The 21,486-nt window shown below is 36.4% G+C and overlaps 1 protein-coding gene across 1 annotated transcript; it reads right to left on the reverse strand.

The window, feature by feature from the left end:
* Window positions 1-1,420: 1,420 nt before the first annotated feature.
* On the reverse strand, window positions 1,421-17,437 carry LOC114290936 (putative disease resistance protein RGA3). The gene is given in 3 exon segments (XM_028234953.2): window positions 1,421-1,745; window positions 14,895-15,273; window positions 15,275-17,437. Coding segments are annotated over 2 exon segments (2,466 nt in total). The 5' UTR covers window positions 17,371-17,437; the 3' UTR covers window positions 1,421-1,745; window positions 14,895-14,903.
* Between the last annotated feature and the right edge of the window lie 4,049 nt (window positions 17,438-21,486).

Below are 21,486 nucleotides of genomic sequence, written 5' to 3' on the forward strand. Positions count from 1 at the left end.
TTGCATACCTTTTAGTCATTTAACATACAAAAACAAAAAAGAATTTCAAAAGGGCTAGAACAGTCCCATATAAATGAAATTATGGCATTTCCTATGTCGAAAAATTCAACTGGAACACATTTTAATAGTGTTAACCAACATTTGCGGGGTGCCTACATTTTTTCATAACCTTATTTGTAGGCTGAAGAAGTAAACCTCTTCATAATTAGCAGTGTGGAATTCAAAGACTGCAATTGTATGTTTGGTGGAGTAGATCATGTGAACATTTCTTGCAAGATAGGTGTCAAAAAACAGCATGCAGATGGGCACCAAATTTTAGAATTAAAAATAAGTAATTACCAAGAATTGTGACTCATAGGTCTGACTGTAAAGGTAGGAAATACATCAGAGCCAACATCAAAGTTAAGAAGCTTTATATATTTGAGGAACAATCCAAAGTTTAGTGACTTCAATGTATGGCTGAAAAGACTACAACAGTTAAATTTGTGAAAAATAAAGCTTGCTCGTGTAATAAAAGACTGCATGAAAGCTGCAATTTCCAAAGGAAACAATGACTACAATAGCAAACTTAATTATTATGCCCAGAGACTATTAATCCATAGAAAAGAAAGAAACTGATTCTTATTTGCTACGTGGTTCGCATTGTCAATAAAAAAAATTAACTACGGCCTACAGGTAAAGGATTTCACATGTAAAAATAACACAACAACAGCGATAGGTTCTCAGCTGTATATCCTATACTCTGTAATTCCTTCCCAACTTATAAAATAGTAAAAAAAAAATTTACAGGTTTCAACAAATGCCATACTCAACCAACTTCTCATTAGTTTAAGGTTAGCAATCCCCTATGCACAAAGCACTCAGTATGGGTTGCCACCAGGAAAATGCCCGAATGAAAAATTAACACACACACACATATAGATCAACAAGGTAATTTTTTTAAAAAAAAGTGATTTAAACACTGCATAAGAATGTCTAAATCTTCCAGCTCTAAGGCAATTATATTTACGTTTCAGAGAAAGGTCACATGTGCAAGAACAAAACACAATCCAAGACAAACTATACCAGGATGTTTTGTAAAGAATATGAATTTATTTTGTAATTTCTCAGTAGTATCTAACAGAGAAAGTTTACAATGCTTTTGCAAAAAATAAGCACGACTGATGAGAAACTCACAAATCTATCATGGCAAGCATTCAACCTTTGAACAAAAAAAGTACCATAAAACTATTGCAGTGCCAATGGTGGCTTGCAGCCTATAAGCAAGTCCAGAAATAAATAAGTTTTCATAAGGGCACTATGAATGCTTAATACAAAAACTACAGTGGACCATTATTCGCATACATTGGCTAAATACAAACCCTAGCTGTAACGCCCCGAAATAATTAACATAAACCCATCTCACAACAGTACTACAATAGATCAACAATCTCATATCCTTTGTTCATTTTAACTATGGTCGTTACAAAAGATGACATATGCAATATACATTCACAAATCCTAGATTCTGAATTTATAGCATATGGCATGGATATAAGAGTAAAAGACAGATAAAACCAAATAAATAAATGCCCTAATGGCTTACAACTTTTCAAGACGATGCTTGGTTACAACAAAATGAGTTTTAACTCAATACAAGTAAAACCCGAGGCTTGAACAAAAATAGTTACAACAAGAAACAAAAGGAAGCCTTAAGCTCCGACTCCTCCCAAGCTATGTCCTTGGCAGAGGCATATCATCAGCACCTGAAAGTTGTTTTCCACATAGGGTGAGCTAAAACCCAGTAAGAATACTCTAAGACAGTATATGAATCTTAGCAAAATCATGAGCTGAATACACATGCATGCTCTTTTTCAAACATTCCTCATTTTCCATCTCAAAATAATGCAATGCCAGATTATATATCAATTCATGAAAATAATTCTTTTTAATAGAGAAAACAGGGCAATGGATACAAAACACTGAGACTCTCTAGGTACGTGTCTACCAGTAGCCTATACAAGTACTACCAAAGCCATTTTACCAGTACTAACCAGAAGGATCGGCACCTAACCGTACAAGTTTCTGAACTTTCACCAAGGACACACAAGTCAACATCGTAACCACAACCACACCCTCTAACCAAATTCACCAAGGTATTCACCTATTTTTCTCAAAAATCAATACATTTACAATGTTCAATGTATGATGATGCACAATGCACAATGGATGAGAAATTAGTTTCAATTCAACCTAATCCTCATACAATGTCTACAACAATCAAGACTATCCTCCACCGATAGCCCAAAACAAATATTTCTATTCAATAAATAACTTCCAATCAAAAAATACAATTTTATCAATTACAATGGGAGTAATATTGCATATCCAACTCCACCATCTTCATCAACATAGCATTAAATTCAATTTCACAATATCCAACCTCATTTTCCATTTCCCTTTTCATGAATTCAAATATCCAAAATTTGGGCAAAACCACTTTTTTTTTTTCAAAATCAATTTTGAGAATAGATTTTCACCACATTCTCACCACCATTTTCAAACGTCAATTTGAAAAATCCCTCTTTTGATTTCAACCAAACCCTAAGTTTAACCAAAATTTTCTCAAACACATAACTGTTTTCAAAAGGCAAATAACTAAGCTAAGAATCATAAAAAGAGTCAAAGAAATTCCTACCTCTAAGTAGAAGACAAGAAGAAACAATGGGTAGAACTCAACGGAGTCAAAAACGCCAACTTCTCTGATTAGAACGAAGCCCTCAACGTGCTCCATCTTTTACTCCAAAGGGTGAGGGTTAGGAAATCAACAGATTGAGAGTATTTGGAGTAACAGCTCAAGAACTAGAGAGAGACAGAGTAGATATATGGTTTTGGAATGTTTAGAGAGATAAACAGATGAAAAAGTCATCAAAAAGGTCCGTCTCTCGGACTGATATACGCACAGATCGTTCGAGCACAAGAATGATCGCTCAAGCGATAGACACAAAAAGTGACACCGCTCGAGCGACTAAAACCACCGCTTGAGCGCACAATGAACCCCTCCCAGAAGTTCAGACCTACATAAGTTCGCTCGAGCACAAGAAGGAACGGTCGAGCGAAGATATCAAACTCTCAGAAGTTTTATAGACTGTAAAAGACCGCTCGGGCGCAGGAATCGTCACTCGAGCGAATAGGCAAAATCCTGGGCAACAACACCTTGAAAAACTAACTTCCAACCATGTTTCAAACATAACCAAAACTCCCAATAGCCAAACTAAATGAGCAATAAGATTGAAAATGAGTTGAACAACAATTGAATACACGGTTTCTCGGATCCAAAAGCAATAAATGAGTCGGGTCTAAACTAGAATCGTTATACTAGCTTCTGAAATATAATTAAGGGTTATTGCACTTTACCTCATGTGGTTTAATCCAAAAACACGTTACCTCCCTAACGTTTAAAAATGTACACATAACACCATGTGGTCTAAAGTAAAATGCAAAACTAATGGATTCCATTAAAGATAACAGCTCATTTCGGTCAACTGTTGGTGAGGTGCGTGACAATTGTGCTATAATAAAATTTGGGAGAAAATTACTATATTGCCCCTATTGAAATATTTTCCCATCTTCTTCCTCAACACTCACCATCTCTACTGCCTCAACCCACCACCATCAGGTTCTGTTTACATCCCCAAAACCACCATAGAGCATCCCCCTAAAGGCCCACCCTTCAACACCAATCAGCAGCCACCAATGGCCACCATCAACCTCAAACCTACGGTAGAAACTACCACCTACACCCCTCCTAACAGCAGCCATGGCTGCCCTGTAGCCAGCCCAAACACCAAAATGTATGACATTAATTTACTTAAAATGACAAAAACAAAAAGATAATAATTTCTTCTAATTTGTGTTACTTCAAATTGAAAAGCCCAACCCACACTTCTCCTTAAAATCCAGGTATTAAGGAGAGGGAAACTGAAGTCTTACAACTAGCATAGATAGGGTAATTCCAAGCGATATGTGACACATTCCAACACACCCTCCTAGACCACAACATACAATAGCCAGACAAATGGCACACCAGTCACAGGCCCAACCAAGCTTCGATAGCAAATTGAAAAGCCTAATCCACACTTCTCCTTAAAATCCAGGTATTGAAGAGAGGGAAACTAGAGTATTATAACCAGCACAAATGGGACAACTCCAAACGATGTGGGACACATTCCAATAGTCTCTTGGAATGTTGAAGGTGTATTTCATATCCAAGAAGAGGCCTCAAGAACCAAAAGGATGGAGCTGAGGGAAGCCCGATGAGTTACTGATATGGAGGCTGGATGTGATGGTAATAAAGAGCTAGCGGGGGAAAATGAGACGAACAGTAAGAGTAAGCAGCCTTATATAAGTGGTTGAAGCATTGCCCATGGCTTAAGAGATTGCATCAAGGATTTGGAGGATGTCATTTGGAGGATGTCAAATTGAACCTTGGTGCTAATGTAGTTAGGTTGGGGATGCAATAGACAGTTGATGTAGTTAGCTTGGGACTAAGGTTTTAAATAATGGTGGCAGTTACCATAACAGTAATGGTAGTTGTAGGATCTCCTCCGGAGGGTATCCGGCATGCCCGCACAATTAAAAAAAAACCCTATTTGGCTCACAAATGTGCAATGCGAAGCAAGTGAGGGTCCAGATCTGGCAATCCATAGAAAATCCACTAATCACAAGAAATGCCAAATAAGGACCACGTCACCAGACTCAGAGTTGCCACCTAATCTTTTTGGGAAAACAAGGAAACCCTAACTAGTGTCAAAGGCTATTGTCCATCATAACCAAAGTGTCCGGCTCGGGAGCTTATGTATGAGGGAGGAAGGTCATGAATTGAGCACTCCTGTTCACCCAATCAAAGATTAGCCTCTACTAATTCATGATATGAGAATTATATCATATAACCCAATTATTAATGCTATCTTTACTATGTGGAGCAGACAAATATAGACCGAATCACCTACTTTGGAATGTTCTAATCTCTCGCCATTTGAAAAGGATTTGAAAGCAGAAATCTCATAAAAAAAGATGGGATAACTGATGTGCAAAGAGATCGAAATCATCCCAACTTAGGAAATGGGGCCTTCATAGAGATATAACACGTAAGCACATAGCTTCATGGTGGTATGCTGGACATAATAAGAAGCAATCACACAGAGGATGCAAAGATGAAAGAGGCTCACTTAGTACTCCTCCGCACCATGCCATGAGCATAAAGGGTTAGAAATCAATACATGATCTTAGATACTAGGCTAGATGGTATGCAAAGAAAAATAAAGAGACTCACCGGGTACTCCAACCAAGTGCAACAAAAGACAACCAATTAGAAATATGCATGATCCTATATGTAAAAGATCTATAAAATGCAGGATTCATACAAAATGAGTCTTACGAACTCGAACACTATTAGGATGACATATGAATCATCAAAAGCTACACACCACGTAACTATCAAAATAAAAATGGTCCAAGCTCAGATGCATGATCCTAAGCTAAACATATGAATGCCATGATGACAAAATAAGAAAAGCGAAATAAGCTAGATAGAGGGAAGAGGAAAGTAAGGGTAGAGAGAAAAGAAACCCATTCCGACACACTCGACAAGTATAACAAATGAATACTAAAATAAAGCTAAGACAAAGTAAAATACTCCAGCGAGGATAAAGAGGTCCTAGCCTTCAAGCACATGGAAACAAGTATAGACTACCCGGATCCGTGAAAGGATGAGAAGGTAGGTCCAACTTATCCTCGCAGAGGAAACCGTGTATGGGTTTCTACATCCTCAATAATCCAATAAAAGCAATAGAACAAAATAAAGAAGACTCCAATGAGAATAGAGAGATTCCCACCCACACATGAAAAGGGATATAAACTATCGAAATTCATGAAATGATATCGAGAGGAGAGATTCAATCTATTCTTGCGAAGGAAACCGTGCCTGGGTTTCTCTATCAAAAAAAATCAATCAGAAAAGAGAAAAGGGGAAGACTCTAATGAGAAGAGAAGGGTCCTCCTCCTCCTCCCACTCTTGAAAATGAGTATAAACTACTCAAATTCACGTAAAAGAGGTTCGAGAGGAGAGAACCAACCTCTTCTCATAGAGGAAGCCGTACCTGGGCTTTCAACCCATCAAAAAAAAAAAAAGAAAAAGGAATTTGGAGCCAAAGTCGCTATACAGGCCTCCACTAACTACAGAAAGGGGGTAGAAAAAGAGAGAATCCAACTATACTATCAACGACTCAACAATAATCTCAAGAAGGCTCCAATAATGAAGAAAAAGAGGCAGAGAAGATAGAATATTGTAAGAAATGCAAGAATGGAAGTAGGGATTACCTCTAAGCTAGCAGAGACAAGGCCCAAGCTGGTCACAAACTCTAATCCAAGCTCTCTCTAGCCAATAGAGATCTCTAGCTCCAAAACTCCAAGCAAAGGGATGAAGAAATAGTCCAAATGTATGAATACTAGTGTCCAGGACTCACTAGCTCTCGCTCAAATTAATTAATTGATTAAAATTACCTAATCAAATAATTAATTTAGAGAGTAATTATCTGAAATTTAGGGAATTGAAGCCTAGAATTGGGAAATAGAACCCCTAATTCTCCAAAGAGAGGGATTTTTATAGGCTTGGGGGCTTGGAATATGACAATTGATCCCTTGGGATGGATGGCATATTCCAAGATGCCATGGGACACCTCATAAGAAGCCTGTTTGGCTAACACCAAATGGTTTTCATCGAATAAGACATGTCCAGCCGGGCCCAAGTTGTCCGTCGTGTTTCCACTCGCCTTCAAAACATTTTGAAAATAGGTTTTGAAGGTCCAGAAAACTCTTTGGCCAAAACGGGCGTAGGAAGGTTTGTCTTTCTTCATCCCTAACTTGTTGCTTGGAGCGATCTCAGTTTTCATCATCGGGAGCTTTTCATGGAGCGCCCAAGTCTTAAGGCCAGTAAAAAATGAGGTGTTTACAATAGCGTTGGCACGGTTGCGGGGTGTAACAGCTGTAGTGTAACGGTGGCGGCAACTAGAACAGTGAATTTTTTAATAATTCACACAACTTTAGGAAACATAACGATACGCATGTTTTTATTTCAAAATCACATTTAGTGAGGTTCAAAATGATTTTTAGTATTTTTGTTTAGTTTTAAAACATGATCCAATATGTATACACTAATTTTTATATTAGTTTTAAGTCGCTATGGAGAATTTTCCTTTTGTTAGATTTATTTAATTTTCTTTGTTTTACGAATTGTACTTATGGAAAACTTCCAATTTGTTAAGAAAAAAAAAAATGAAGTATGTTTAATATTAAAAATAATAGTCTCATAAACATAAGTTCAAAATACAAAATGTCAATATAATAATGTAAAGGTGCATAACATGAAATCTAAATTTTGTTCAATAAATTTAATAATCAAATATAATTAAGTGAAAAAGTAATGAAATCTTGTAGAACCTGAAGATTGGACATTCAAAACACGAACAGATAAGACTTTTACTTGAGTTCTATGTAACTAGAAAATAAAAAGAGAAAATAGCATTATATACAAAATTTATAATTAAAAAAATTAAAAATAGAAGCATAACAGTCGTAACGGTATTGTAGCAGCAATGTAATGACTGTTACAGCCTATACGTAATGGTGGCGGCCGTTACAGTTGTGAATTTCTATCACATCGCTATAGCTGCCATAACGAGTGGCGATAACCACCACAACCGTTATGTAGCAGTTACAGTTGCTTTTTAAAACCTTGCTTGGAATTGTGATAGAGGGAAGTGATAAAAGCATTCACTTTGGTTACCTAGGCAATTGTATTTGTCATGCCCTAAATCAGATGACCCAAAACCGTGAACAATAACAGTAACGGTAACAGTAACTTAAGGTGACAGGTAACAAATAATTTATAAAGATTCATTTATTAATTAAACATTTAAAAGTGACATTTTGAAAACTTATCATTCTCGATTTATGGTTACATACAATCACTATGGAATGGTTTTGTGACCTCACACTCACCTTCACAAGCATACATACAAACATTTCCCAAGTGGTTCTCATAAAACTATAAAGTTATACAAATTACAATGATCCGCAGGCTTACAAACCAAGCCTCCCAAGTAATAAATACATGAGTTTAACTAAAGAAATAAAATATCCAAGACCGCCCATAATGACTCCAAATCCCATACCAAAACATACGGCGGGAACCCCACCCAGATTGAGTACTATCCCAAGCCCCTCTTTTCCTAACATAAACAACAAGTCTAAACGAAGTTAGAGTCTTAAGAGTTCACTATTACAAATATTACAACAAAATACCTAAATATGAAAGTGACTCTTCAAATCCTGAACAAGCTTAATGCAGTCCCTCTGCTCATCTCCTAAAAGCGAAGGAGTGAGCTAACTAGCCTAGTAGAGAATAATCTTCTACAAACTTATATGCTATCATGGTACACGGTGTTGTTAAGTGTGCGCAGTGGCGTACCCAGGAATTTCCTTTAGCGGGGTCATTTAACAAAGCATCATCAATGTCATATATCATATTTTTAGTTCTACACAATCTGTCAACATTAACATTCACATAATACTCTGTAAATTTCATATATTCCCAAATCACATTGACAAAAGTGACCTAAACTAGTGAAATTACAAGTAAAAACAAAATATTGGGATATTAACACCATTACTTCAACAAAAATAAGTAAATATCTACACTACTACAATTGTCCGTGACGACTTTTCATTTTCTGAAATCGCTGCATAATGGCCTCATTAGTTATTCTATCAAACAGATCTTTTTCAATATATGTAACCAAACAATCATTCACCCAACTGTCACCCAAATAAACCCTAGCCATAGTTGCTATATAATCCCAAATATTGACAAACCCATCAACATAATTGAATCACACAGAACAAAAAGAGAGAGTAGGTTTTAGAGTAAAAGAAAGCTAACCTTGGTGCCACAATCAAAGACCAAAGGGCCTAAACTAGATCAAAGTCTTGGCAATCACAACTACCGCAACGAATGAATGAAGACCCGAACAAATGAACAAGATTGGAGAGAAAAAGAATGAAGGAAGAAGCAACGTGAGAGTAAGAGACAACCAAAGCAATAGTCGATGGAGAGAACCAAAAGTCAATGTCCAGTCTCCAAGAGGAATAAACAAACGTTTGATTTGTTTCTAGAAGCCTAAATTTCTTAATAAAGTTTGATTTTGTTTTTACCTACTAGGGTCAATTTATAAAAGTTTAAAAATTAATTTATTTTATTTAGGCACACTACGTTCAACTTGTAAATATTCATAGTTTTTTACATATACCCTATCAAAAATTTGAAGTTCAGTGGTGTCAATTGACACCACTGTTCAAAGCATAGCTCCGCCCCTGATAAGTTCTATATACTGAGCTAACCTATAAGAAAGATACAAAATCGACAATTAAGATATGAATGATGCAATGCTGGCCTATGAAATGTGAATGTTGTGAAGTGTATGAATTGTGATAATTAAATAAAATAAAACCAATATCTGATCAACTCCTCATAAATGAATTTCGTGGTTTCACAAACACGTGCACACCACACCACGCTCTCGATTTGCGTGACACCAATTCCATGCACTTTCCCTACGGAGAAATCATATAATATTCTGACTTTCTTGCTAGCTAGAAGGACCCGTGGTGGTCCCATTGGCCAAGTTTCGAGTTTTTCACTAGGAGCTTGAAACCCAAGCTGCTTTATTCCACAAACAGACTCACACAAATTCCTACCGCGTTGAGTAGTTCCCAATATGAAAATCAAACCCACACATGGTTATTGAATTCAATTTTGACAATTCTTCATGAAGTGTGATGAACAATATTCGATGACGTGATTCATGTGATTTAATAAACATGCTCCAACAACAATTTCGATATGAGAGATAAATAAGATTCTAAACAAAAGCCCCAACTTAGCCAAAATTAGGAGTTTTCCACCAAGGGAGTTCCAAGCACTAATCTAACAAATAACAACCACCAATCTACTACCAATTCCATGAATAAGCTATGAAATATGAATGATATGAACAAATATAACTAAAACCTAACTATAGCATGATTATGTAAAAGAAACTAAAGAAAATGCATAATAACATATATATATATATATATATATAGAGAGAGAGAGAGAGAAGAAACCTTTTACCTCAAGAACAAAGGAGATAGAGAAACCCTAAGTGCGAAATTTGACAAATTGAAATTTCAGAAATGTAGCCCTCGTTGAGATCTACAACTTTGATTCTCAGATGGAAGACCGGCTCTCACTCTAGGTAGATCAAATCCAAGCTTGATGGTGTTGACAATGGCCAAATGTAAAGAGGAGAAAAATAGAGATATAGAGAGTGGAAAGTGGAAAATGATATATCCTGCAAAAATTATTGCCCAGGTACAAAAAAGAGGGTAAAAATGGGTGAAGGAGAGTGGGCCACGTGGCCCAAATCTAAGTTGAATATGTCGCACCGCTCAAGCAATCCCTCTAATTTCCAAATTTTTGCACTATGCAAAATAAAAAGAAGTTGCAATGACCAGTAGAGCGGTCAAACCACCACTTGAATGATGAACCTAAGTTCATAACATCAAATCTCTGCAGCTGCACAAGACTGCTCGAGCGGTCAAACCACCACTCAAGGGATCACTCAAGCATTTTGGTGTAAAGACTAAGTGAAAGTGCCACCTCCAAAATCCCCCAACAACTCTCACTAATCACGGGAATGAAATGCAATGCCATAATTGAAATGATTGAGGTTCAATCACATGCTTAACTTCGGAAACACAAGAGAAAATAAACAACTAACTTCGTAAATTGGCCAACCCATGGATCTTGGAAAAAAATTTATTTAAAATAATGTTTGGAAACTCGAAACGTTACAGTATTCTTGGGTGATGGGTGAGAGCGAAAGATTCAATTTCTTAAAGTCCAAATGATGCTTTCAGAGGGACAAAGAGATGTTGTGGTAGTAAAGACATAAAGTCAAAAATAGAAAAAAAAAATAAAAATAAGCGCAATATAGACTTTTTGTCAAAAATGATCAATGGAGTTGGACTTTGCACTTTAATCGAAACTAGTAGAGAGGTTATGTGCATATTTTGAGACCTTAGGGAGGCTATGAGTTTTCGCGCTAAACCATAGCAAGTTAAAGTGCACATAACCCTATAAATAAATATGTAAATGCAAGACAAAGAGCTTACATATCAAATTACAATCCAAGATTTTGGAGGAAAGTCTACTATATCAATACAACAAATACGTTTCATGCAACACATCAATACCATCTTTCCTCATTAGAAAGCATATCTCAATCTCATCCCTCGCCAAAAAGATCATGCATAGCTCATGCGCAAAATGTCAAGTAATTAGTGGGCACAACATTCTGCATCATTAAAGCCAACTAACCTCTATCATGATTGTAGCAACCCTAGCTCTTAAACCAAATGACCATTTTCTCTTCTAGTTACAGATGAGAAGACAGAGCAGTGGTGCAAGGCAGCCGTTGGAAACTTGGTTGATCAGGTAATGTCACTTTTAAGTTGGATGCAACATAGCCTCAAGGAGGGCAAAGGAGAATTGTTGGAGAAATTGAAAGAGGAGAATTTTCTAAAAGGTGGGAATGTCGAGTGTAAGGACGGTGTTGAGTTGGGTGAGAAGGGGATTTCTCCAAGATTTGTGTTGGATGGACGACGTTGTTGTAATAGGATGGCACCTATCTACTCTTTGAGAATGGTGCACCATGCACCAAACAGAGGAAGGTTCTGGGGGCAACAAGGAGCTTTTGGTTGGCTATGCCATCAGTAGGGCATTGTAGCACTTCTCCACAACCACATGGAGAGACAATGGGAAGACACATAGTCGCAAAACAAAGACACATATATTGCCAACAAGGGTGGGTTGCCACAATTTTGGGATTCTGAACATCTACTTGGGGCATTTTCAATCATAGGTAGGAGTGTTCAAGCATCGAATTGGTTTGGTTTTAGAATAAATCAGGAACTGAATGGGTCCCTACAGTTCTAGAAAAATAAGAACCGTAATCGAACCGTTAAACCTATATTTAACTGGACCAAAGCCGACCCATAGAAACCGATTTAATTCGGTTCAGTTCTAGAAATTTAATATAACAAGAAATATAATATTTATTGGGAGCCACTATTCCCACTCCACTTTGCTCCAAATACACTCCCTTCCTTGTCCTTTATTATACATAGTTACATTAATACCCTTTTATACAAAATACATTTCCTAAAAAAACCAAAATTCCAAGGGCATTAATGTATTTGGAGCAAAAAAGGGAGTTTATTTGGAGCAAAGTGGAGTGGGAATAGCAGCTCCATATTTATTTTATAATAGTAAATAAACTAACAACAATTAGTTTAGTTAAATTGGTTATTGTTAATTTCAAAATAAGACTTGTGTCAAATCTTATTAGTAACTTCTACATTTTTATTTTTACATCCAAAAATATTAAGAAATAGTAAACAAATATATCACAGTTTAGTTTGGTCCGGTTCAAAACCATAGCTAAAGCCTTAGAACTAGGAGCTGGACTAATTTGAAATAGTTCCACCATTTTCGAAAATGGAACCAAAACCGAAACTAATAAAAACCAAACCAAACTGGCGGTTTGGACCGGATTGGATCGGTTTATTGGTTCTATTGATATTTTTGAACACCCATAGTAGCAGGAGAGGTTGGTTGTTGGTTGGACCCGAAGTAACACAAACATATGAGACTTGGTTGCCATAGTAAAAGCCTTAGCTGCTTTTTATATAAGGTTAACACAACACAATGTTCTAACATGGGAACTTGGTTGCAAACATTTAACCTATATTGCATTTGATATGAGGATATTCAGCATCTAACGTTATTTATCAAAAATATATATATATTCAGCATCTAATGCAAGCACCTAGCAACAAGATGGAAAGTTAATGGCTACAAATGAAAAATAGAGAGGACGAGAAGAGGAATTAAACAAGATTTTTATCAATAATGTTTCTTGCTCTAACATGCCAAGTGAAATATAGACCAAAACTTAAAAGATAAAGAGAATTTTAATGAGAGAGCTTTAGAAGTGAAGTTCCCTTAATCTCTTCATTATCATTACTTTCTTTCCCTTCAGCAATTCGTTGGAAAACAAAACATGGAAACCTCAAGGAGTTGGCCTAGTGGGCACTAGGGATGGCAATTTGAACCCGACCTGACAGAGACCCGACCCCCTAACCCCGATTAGAATGGTTTTTTTTTAAAAAAATACTCCCAACAGGCTGGGAATGGCATTTGAAAATAAATCCCCGACAATTTTCGGGCCGGGGACAGTGATACGTTTTCCAAGCCTCGTCCTCGTTTCCCCCGAACTGAAATTACATATGTACCCCTATATCCATTCATATATATACCCCTCTATCCACCATTAGACAATAGAATAAAGAGCAAAGACAGAGAGAGAGCAAAGAGAAAGAGAGTTGAGAGCAAAGAGAGAGAGAGAGAGAGAGCACCGAATCAACGAGCAAAGGCCAGAGGAGAAGACCGGCAAGGCAAGGCTCGCCCCCCCTCTCTCTCTCTTTCTCTTTCTCTCTTCCCTCTACTCTCTCTCACTCTCTCTCTTCTCTCCGCAGCAATGCAGTCACCGTCGCCGCCTCCTCCATGTCGCCGCTACTGCCACGATGCCAGAGTCGCCGAACCTCCATACTTTGGCGTCGGTTCTCTCCGCCACGGCAGATTTGAGCAAATCTCTCTCAAATTTCTCTCTCTCTCTCTCTCTCTCTCTCTCTCTCTCTCTCTCTCTGTGACACACTCAAATACACAGATGATGTTGATGTTGTTGATGATGTTGATGTTGATGATTTTGTTGTTTTTGTACGGGGATTTTTTAAGGGCGGGGAAACCTGATCCCCGTTAAGGGGCGGGAGCAAGGGGGTGATGGGTTCTCCGCCGGGGATCAAGGGGCGGAGACAGGGAATTTTATACCTTCGGGGATCATGAACGGGAAGTGTAATCCTCGGCCCCGGCCCGGACCGTTGCCATTCCTAGTGGGCACAACTTGAGGCTTAAGGGTGTGCTCCCTCCAGGTCTCAAGGCGTTTGCTCTGGCTTTAACTAGGCCCCCAGCAAGTTGGGGGTGGGATTGGTCCCTAGGATTAGTTAAGATGCGCATAAGCTAGCCCGGTCACTCAGTTTAAATAAAAATGGACAATGCACAAATATATGAGTTGAGAATTGAAGGAAACACAAGGACTTCTTAAATTGAAAAACCATTACAACCACAAATGTAAAAAATAAATAAATAAGGTTTGTCCGTCTTTGTGCTAGATATCCAAGCCAAAAAATAACCGGTAGAATTTGATATAGGCAGATGAAGGATAGAATGCAATGCACAGAGAGAGATTATAAATTAGAAAACAGTGTCGCATACAACATAAAGTACATACACATTTATTAAGGCTTGATTATTCCAATTTCTATCTGGACACATGAGACATTGAACAATGAACTGTAAAAATAAAGAAAGAAAGAAAAAACCTCTAGTCTATTCAAGCCAAATGAAACATCAAAGAACATGAAAGGCCTCCAATGAATCACAGCACAATAAAGTATTAAACCACCTTAAAGTTCATAGGAGGAAAATTCTTCAATATGCATTCATTAGAAATTGCCAACCACCTAGTTCAATGTTCTACATTTTAACATTGAAAATTGTAAAGTTTGTAAAGCCATTACAGAGTACAGTTTTGGCTTTTGTTTTAAACAAGAAAAGTAAGATCAGATAACTATCACAAATAAGATAATCCAGAGAGCCCAAAGTAACAAGAAAAGATATTTTAGCAAATACTCACCTGTTTCCCTCAGTTTCCTCCATTCAATTGTGGACACCCATTAATGTGCACTTTTGCGCTGAGGTGGTGCACTCCTTCTGGTAAATATGACAAATTAGGGCAATCCTCGATGTAGAGCCTTAGAAGCGCTGTGAAGTTTTGCAGCCACTCTGGCAATGCTGTCAAACTTGGACAATTAGCTATACGTAAATACTGGAGATTACTTGCAGCTGTCTCTTTAAGTCCTTCGGGTAGAGTAATCAACTTTGGGAGCCCCATTAGAAGTAGAGATTGTAGGCTGGTTAGGCCTTCCATGCCTTCCCCTTCCAACAAAGTAAGCTCTTGACAATCCCAAATCCACAACTTCTCTAGAGCAGTCAGATATTTGATACTGCTCGGAACATTCATAAATACGTAGTACTCGTAGAGCAGTGAGGTGATGCATTCCTTCTGGCAGTAATGCTAGGCGGTCACATTTGTAAAGCAACAAACATTGAAGAGAATTGAGGCCTTGGAGACATTTATCTGGTAAAAACCTCTGTTTTGAAGTTAAATATAAGGTTTTGAGGTTAACCAACTTCCCACTGTCTCTGGGCAAACCTTGAAGTTGCTCACAGTTAATGAGATTCAAAGTCTGCAGATTCACAAGCCCACATAATGAACTTGGAAGAGCTCTAATGTTACAGTTGCGGCTAAGGTTAAGATACCTCAACTGTTTTAACTTGCCGATGGAACTTGGCATCTCCTCAAGCTCTAGTGAAATCAGTACTAACACACGCATGTGCCTAAAATTCAATGTAATGGTCTCAACAAAGGATTTTCCAATAGATCCAACTTTAAATGAATAAGAAAAGGACCGCATATTTCTTGCTTGAAGTAAAAATTCAGGAAGTTCTTTCCCTGAAAAATCTTCTTCTTGAAACAATACATGCCGGACTCTTTCAGTTATGGCTTTGGTATGAAACTTCACATATGAGAACTCTGTACCGGCCACTGACTGCGCTAGCTCATGTACAAGATTATGAATTTTACATGCCAATATTTCGCCATCAAATGCTTCTACTACATCTTGAAAGCAAAACCTTGATAATAACTCATTGAAATATTGATTCCCAATATCTTCCAATTGCCTATTTCCCTTGGGCGACTCAATGAACCCCTGTGCAATCCATATATTTATAAATTCCTCCCTTGGTATTTCATTACCTTTCGGAAAAATTGAGCAATAAGTGAAGCATTGCTTTAAATAGGATGGCATTTGGTCATAGCTCAAACGCAATATAGGCAAAATATCATTCTCTTTTTGCTCCATCTCCCATATATCATTATCCCTTATGCGCAACCAATCACGCTCCTCATTCTTCATAAATAACAAGTTCCCTAACGTTTTGACAGCCAAAGGAACTCCACTACACTTCTTCACAATTTCCCTCCCTATTTCCATAAGATTAGGGTCACAATTGCCCTCTCCCCTAAATGCACATTTCAAAAACAACGAGAAACAGTAATCATCAGAAAGACCCCTCAAATTGTACATGGAATTCACCGTGCCTGTAATTGTTGCAACAGTTTTACTACGCGTAGTAACGACAATTTTACTTCCACTAGTACCATTAATTAGCAAATCTCTCAATTCCATCCACTTATTACAATCATCATTCCATACGTCATCCAAGACAAGTAAATATTTTTCGGCATCTAAAACATCTCGCAAGCGAGCTTGCATCTGGTCCATATCTAGATGGCCAAAGCTCTCCCCAGTTGCGGATCTTACAACTTTCTCTATGATCTGCTTGAGATTGAAATCTTCCGAAACACACACCCACATTCTTAAATCAAAGTTCTTCACTACCCTTTCATCATTATAAACCAATTTAACAAGAGTAGTCTTTCCCAGGCCCCCAAGTCCAACAATAGGAATGACCGAAACATTGTCGTGATTATCAGTAGAGCTCAGCAGGAGCTCTACAATAACCTCTTTATCATTTTCTCTTCCAATAATATCCGATGCTCTCACAAATGAATGACTTTGTTCCCTCACTTTGTTTGCAATTAGGGTCGATCCAACTTGCTCTATAAAGTGAAAATTTCTCTTATTAGAGGCAATCTCATCTAATCTCTCCCTAATTTGCTTCACCTCATAACCTATCTTCAATCGAAATGCAATCAAATTCGAGCACGAGAAAAAGATCAATACCTTTTGAAGAAGATTGGTTTGGAACTTCAATTTTCGGAGTAAGAGGTGAGTTGAAAGATCATCGAGCAAGTCATCGACATCGTAGACAACATCTTGAAGCTTTTCGAGCCAGTCTCTGACTTCATTGTTGGTCGCTTGTTGCTCATTCGCATCGAGAAGCACAGCTCTGATAGTGGAGAGCGTGTTCTCGAGCGTGTTCTCGGTTTTGGTGTCCCAAGAAATAGCGATCTGATCAAGAGCAAGGGAGCTTAGTTTAGAGAGAACTAGGCCTGTGACGTTGAAGAGCAGTGTTTCCGCCATTGGAGAGTAGAGAGAGAGAGAGACCAAAGCAGCGAGAGAGTAAGCCGGTAGAGAGAAAATGGTGGTGTCTGGTACAGCGTATCCAAGTTAAAAATTGAGAACAAAGTGCGTTTAGTTCGAGTTTTTTTGAATTAAGTTGTATAGAAATTGAATTTTTTAATTTTTGTGTTTTTTTATTTTTAGTGAATATTTTTAAAATTTTAAATTTTTTTTTGATGCACTTTATTTAGACGTATTTAAAAAGTAAAAAATTTGTGAAAAAATATTTTTAAAAATTAGTAAATACATAAAAATATAAAAAATGTACTGAATTCTCATATTTTTTTTGTATTTTTGGTATTTAGTGAATTTTTAAAAGGTTTTTTTTAATTTTTTTTACTTTTTAAGTATATTTATGTTAAGTATGTCTATAAATTAAAAAAATTGCTCAAAATATTAAAAAAAATTAATAAAAACAAAAAAACACGAAAAATAAGAAAGTAAAATTTTTTAAAAAGTGTTTTGAAAAAATAGTAACCAAGCGTTGTTTCTCAATTTTTAAATATTGAATTTTTCTTAATTTATTAAATTATCTTAAAAAATGTAAATAATTTGATACAAATTTTTAAATTAAAATAAGTAATAATCACTTTTTAATTCACACCAAACACCCAATGTGGCGAGACTTTCTTCTGTCTCCGTGGAGTTTGGAAATTGATGGGGGTATGATCCTGGGAAGGGACTATGGGGACAAGACCGCAAATTGGACTCATTGGGACCATTTCTAACCTTTTATCAAAAATTTTATTTATTGTGATTTTTATCTATCTATATGGTTGTTTGGAAAGTTAATATTTTAATAGGTTATTTTAGTTTTTAATTAAAAAAAATTGGCCTAAGATCCCCTTCTACTTTTGATAGGAGGAGAGGTCCAAAATAATATGATTTGATGGCTAAGGTCTCTCAAATTTATTTTAGGTTGTAAAGTACCAAAATTATCCTTCTTTTATAACATAAATTTGTTTGAATATTATATTGTTGACTTAACTGATAGATTTTGAAAACCGAATTTGTAGTGGAGATTTCGTCGGAGTTTTCGTCGGAGATTTCAGTGGAGTTGACGAGAAAGATTGCTACGATCGTGTAGATTTCGTCGGAGATTTCAGTGGTGTTATAGTGTGTTGATCGCGTAGATTTTCAGTGGAGTTGAATCAGGTTTGTTTTCGATAGAGATACCACATGCATTTTGATTTTTGTTTTGAATTTTTGTTTAGAGAGAGGCCAGCTTGATAGAGTTGATTTTTATTTTTGGAATTAATTTTTTATTATTTGTTTTTTAATCAATTTCAAAGAGTGTTGACAGTGTGTTGATCGCATAGGTTTTTTAGTGGAGTTGAATCAGGTTTGTTTTCGATTTAGATTCCACATGGATTTTGATTTTTGTTTTGAATTTTTGTTTAGAGAGAGGCCAGCTTGATAGAGTTGATTTTTATATTTGTAATTAATTAATTTTTCATTCTTTGTTTTTTGATCAATTTCAAATAGTGTTGACAGTGTAGGTGATTTTGATGTTTAGAGTTCATTTTTCGTGCTCTGTTTTTTATCAACATGTTGATCAATGATAAGTTTTGTTATATGTTTTTTCAAACCAGAGAAATTTCATTTTCTGCACTTTTATTTGTGTAGTCCAGAGGAAATTATAAGTGTATATAGACATATTATTAGAAGTTTCTAATGCAGATAGAATATGAGAAAGTGAATGTAAGTTCATAAATTTCTCTGGACTTGTATTTGTAGTTCAGAGAAAATTGTAAATTTGTTACTCACTTTCAGTTTGTAGTTCAGAGAAAATTATATGTTTGTAGAAGATGAATAGAAGTTTTTGTTTGTTTAAGCAAAAGTTATTTCTTGTGTTTTTTCTTTCAGTTTAGATGAACAATGCAGTGTTTTTTGTTATCTTGAAGGTGTATATAAGTTTGTAAATTTCTCTGAATTTTTCTATGAATGCAATATTACAGAATGACGCATAGAAAATTGTTAGGTTGTAGTGAGGTGAAAATCATGGAGAAGCCTATAATTTCATAACAGATATTCTGTGTGATTTTTTTCTATGATTGTGTTTAATAGTTAGTAGTAAATTTCTCTGTGATTCATTAAGTTTCTGTGATTTTGTTTTTTATCATCTTGAAGGTGAATATCAGTTTGTAGATGTCTTTGGACTTTTATTTTAAGTTCAGAGAAAATTATAATTTTTAGAAATTTCTTTGGACTTTTATGTTGTTCTTGTAAAGTGTTTCTATGGACAGTGCAGTGTTGTTGCTGTGCAAATATGGGAATGATACTATTGTCATTAATGTTTCATGCGAATTGAATTTTGAGGAATTGGTTGGCATTTTGTGTAAAACATGGGAGAATTTGAAACCTGAGACTATGTGTATTTCATATTCTATTTTGGGTCATCCGAATTGTATGGTTCGAAATAATATTGATTTTTTGAATATGTTGAGGGTTGTTTGTGCACGCGGTGTTGATATAGTTGATGTTTCAGTTACTAGATGTAGTACTTCTGATGAAGAGGATGAAGTGGGGTGTAATTGGATAGATGTTGTGGATGGTGAGTGTGATAGGCTAGTGGATATTGAAAGGAATTCACTCTCTAAGTTTTGTTCTCACCAAGAAAAGGTGTTATTGTCGGCTAGTTGGCGGAATAATATTACAAGTGTTGGACAAAAGTTTGAGGGTGGTGTGGCTGAGTTCCGTACTTTTTTATGCAAGTATGCTATTGAGGTTGGTTTTCAGTTTACGTATGTTAAAAATGACAAGCTGAGGGTTACGGCAGAATGTGCATATAAGGAATCAAGGGGATGTATGTGGCGTGTACATGCTTCTGTTGAAAAAACAAATGGGTTCTTCTACATAAGGACTTTGAACAATGAACATACGTGTGGTGTGGCAGTTCGTACGAGTAAACATTCGAGGATGACTTCCAGCTTCGTTTCTGGGCTGATACTTGAAGAGGTAAGTGCAAAACCTTTAACTCGTCCAGTGGATGTTGTGAAAGAAATGAAAGACAAGTATGGGGTCTCAATCAGTTATAACTGTGGTTGGTTGGGTGTTGAAAAAGCAAAATGTAGTACATATGGGGATTCTTGTTTGTCATTTGATCAATTACGGTGGTATTTTGATGAGGCATTGAAGAACAATCCAGGTAGTCGTTTTGAGTTAGATTTTAAAGATAACAAGCGTTTCAAAAGAGTGTTTGTGGCTTTTCATGCATGCATTGCTGGTTTCAAATATTGTCGATCATTGCTTTTTCTTGATAGAACATTTTTGAAAGGACAATACAAAGGAGTTATGCTTGCTGTAACGGGGAAAGATAGGAATGAAGGTAATTGTAAATATATCTAATTTTATCTAAGTATGTGAATTTTCTATACATGTAGGAATTGAGTGAATGTGAATTTTCTCTGGTTTTGGCCACTGTGAGAATTTTCACTGGATTTTGGTCAGTGTATGAATTTTCTCTGGATGTTGTCATTGTGTGAATTGTATCTGTAAGTGGTCACCAAGTGAATTTTCTCTGGATATTATGATTGTGTGAATTTTCTCTGTAGTTGGTCACTAAGTCAATTTTCTCTGGATGTTGCCAATGTGTGAATTTTCTCTGGAGTTGGGCACTAAGTGAATTTTCTCTGGATGTTGGCAGTGTCAAACTTCTCTGGTTGTTTATTGTTCTATTTTTTCTCTGCATGTGTATATCTAATATGCTTATTCCTATTTGTTTTGTAGGTTTTTTTCTTATAGTTTTTGTTGTTGTTGATGCTGAGAATAAAGACAATTGGTGTTGGTTTCTTGAACATTTATGTGGAGTATTGGGATCAGCAAGGGTGATAAGTTTCATATCAGATCGACATTGTGGTATTGTGGAGGGAATTGCTAGGTTTTTCCCTAACTGCTTTCATGGATTTTGTCTGGAACATCTGAAAAGAAATTTGAGGGATAAGTTGTCATGTGGAAACACAAATTTGGTTAGGGATACACTTGTGTCGAAGTTTTCAGAATGTGCATATGCTCCAACAAAGGCATCATTTCATTTCAAGTTAAATGAATTAAAAAGTGAGGGAGGAGACATTGTGA

Source organism: Camellia sinensis, chromosome 12 (assembly GCF_055761805.1).
Source record: "Camellia sinensis isolate YWXY chromosome 12, ASM5576180v1, whole genome shotgun sequence".
Taxonomy (NCBI): Eukaryota; Viridiplantae; Streptophyta; class Magnoliopsida; order Ericales; family Theaceae; genus Camellia; species Camellia sinensis.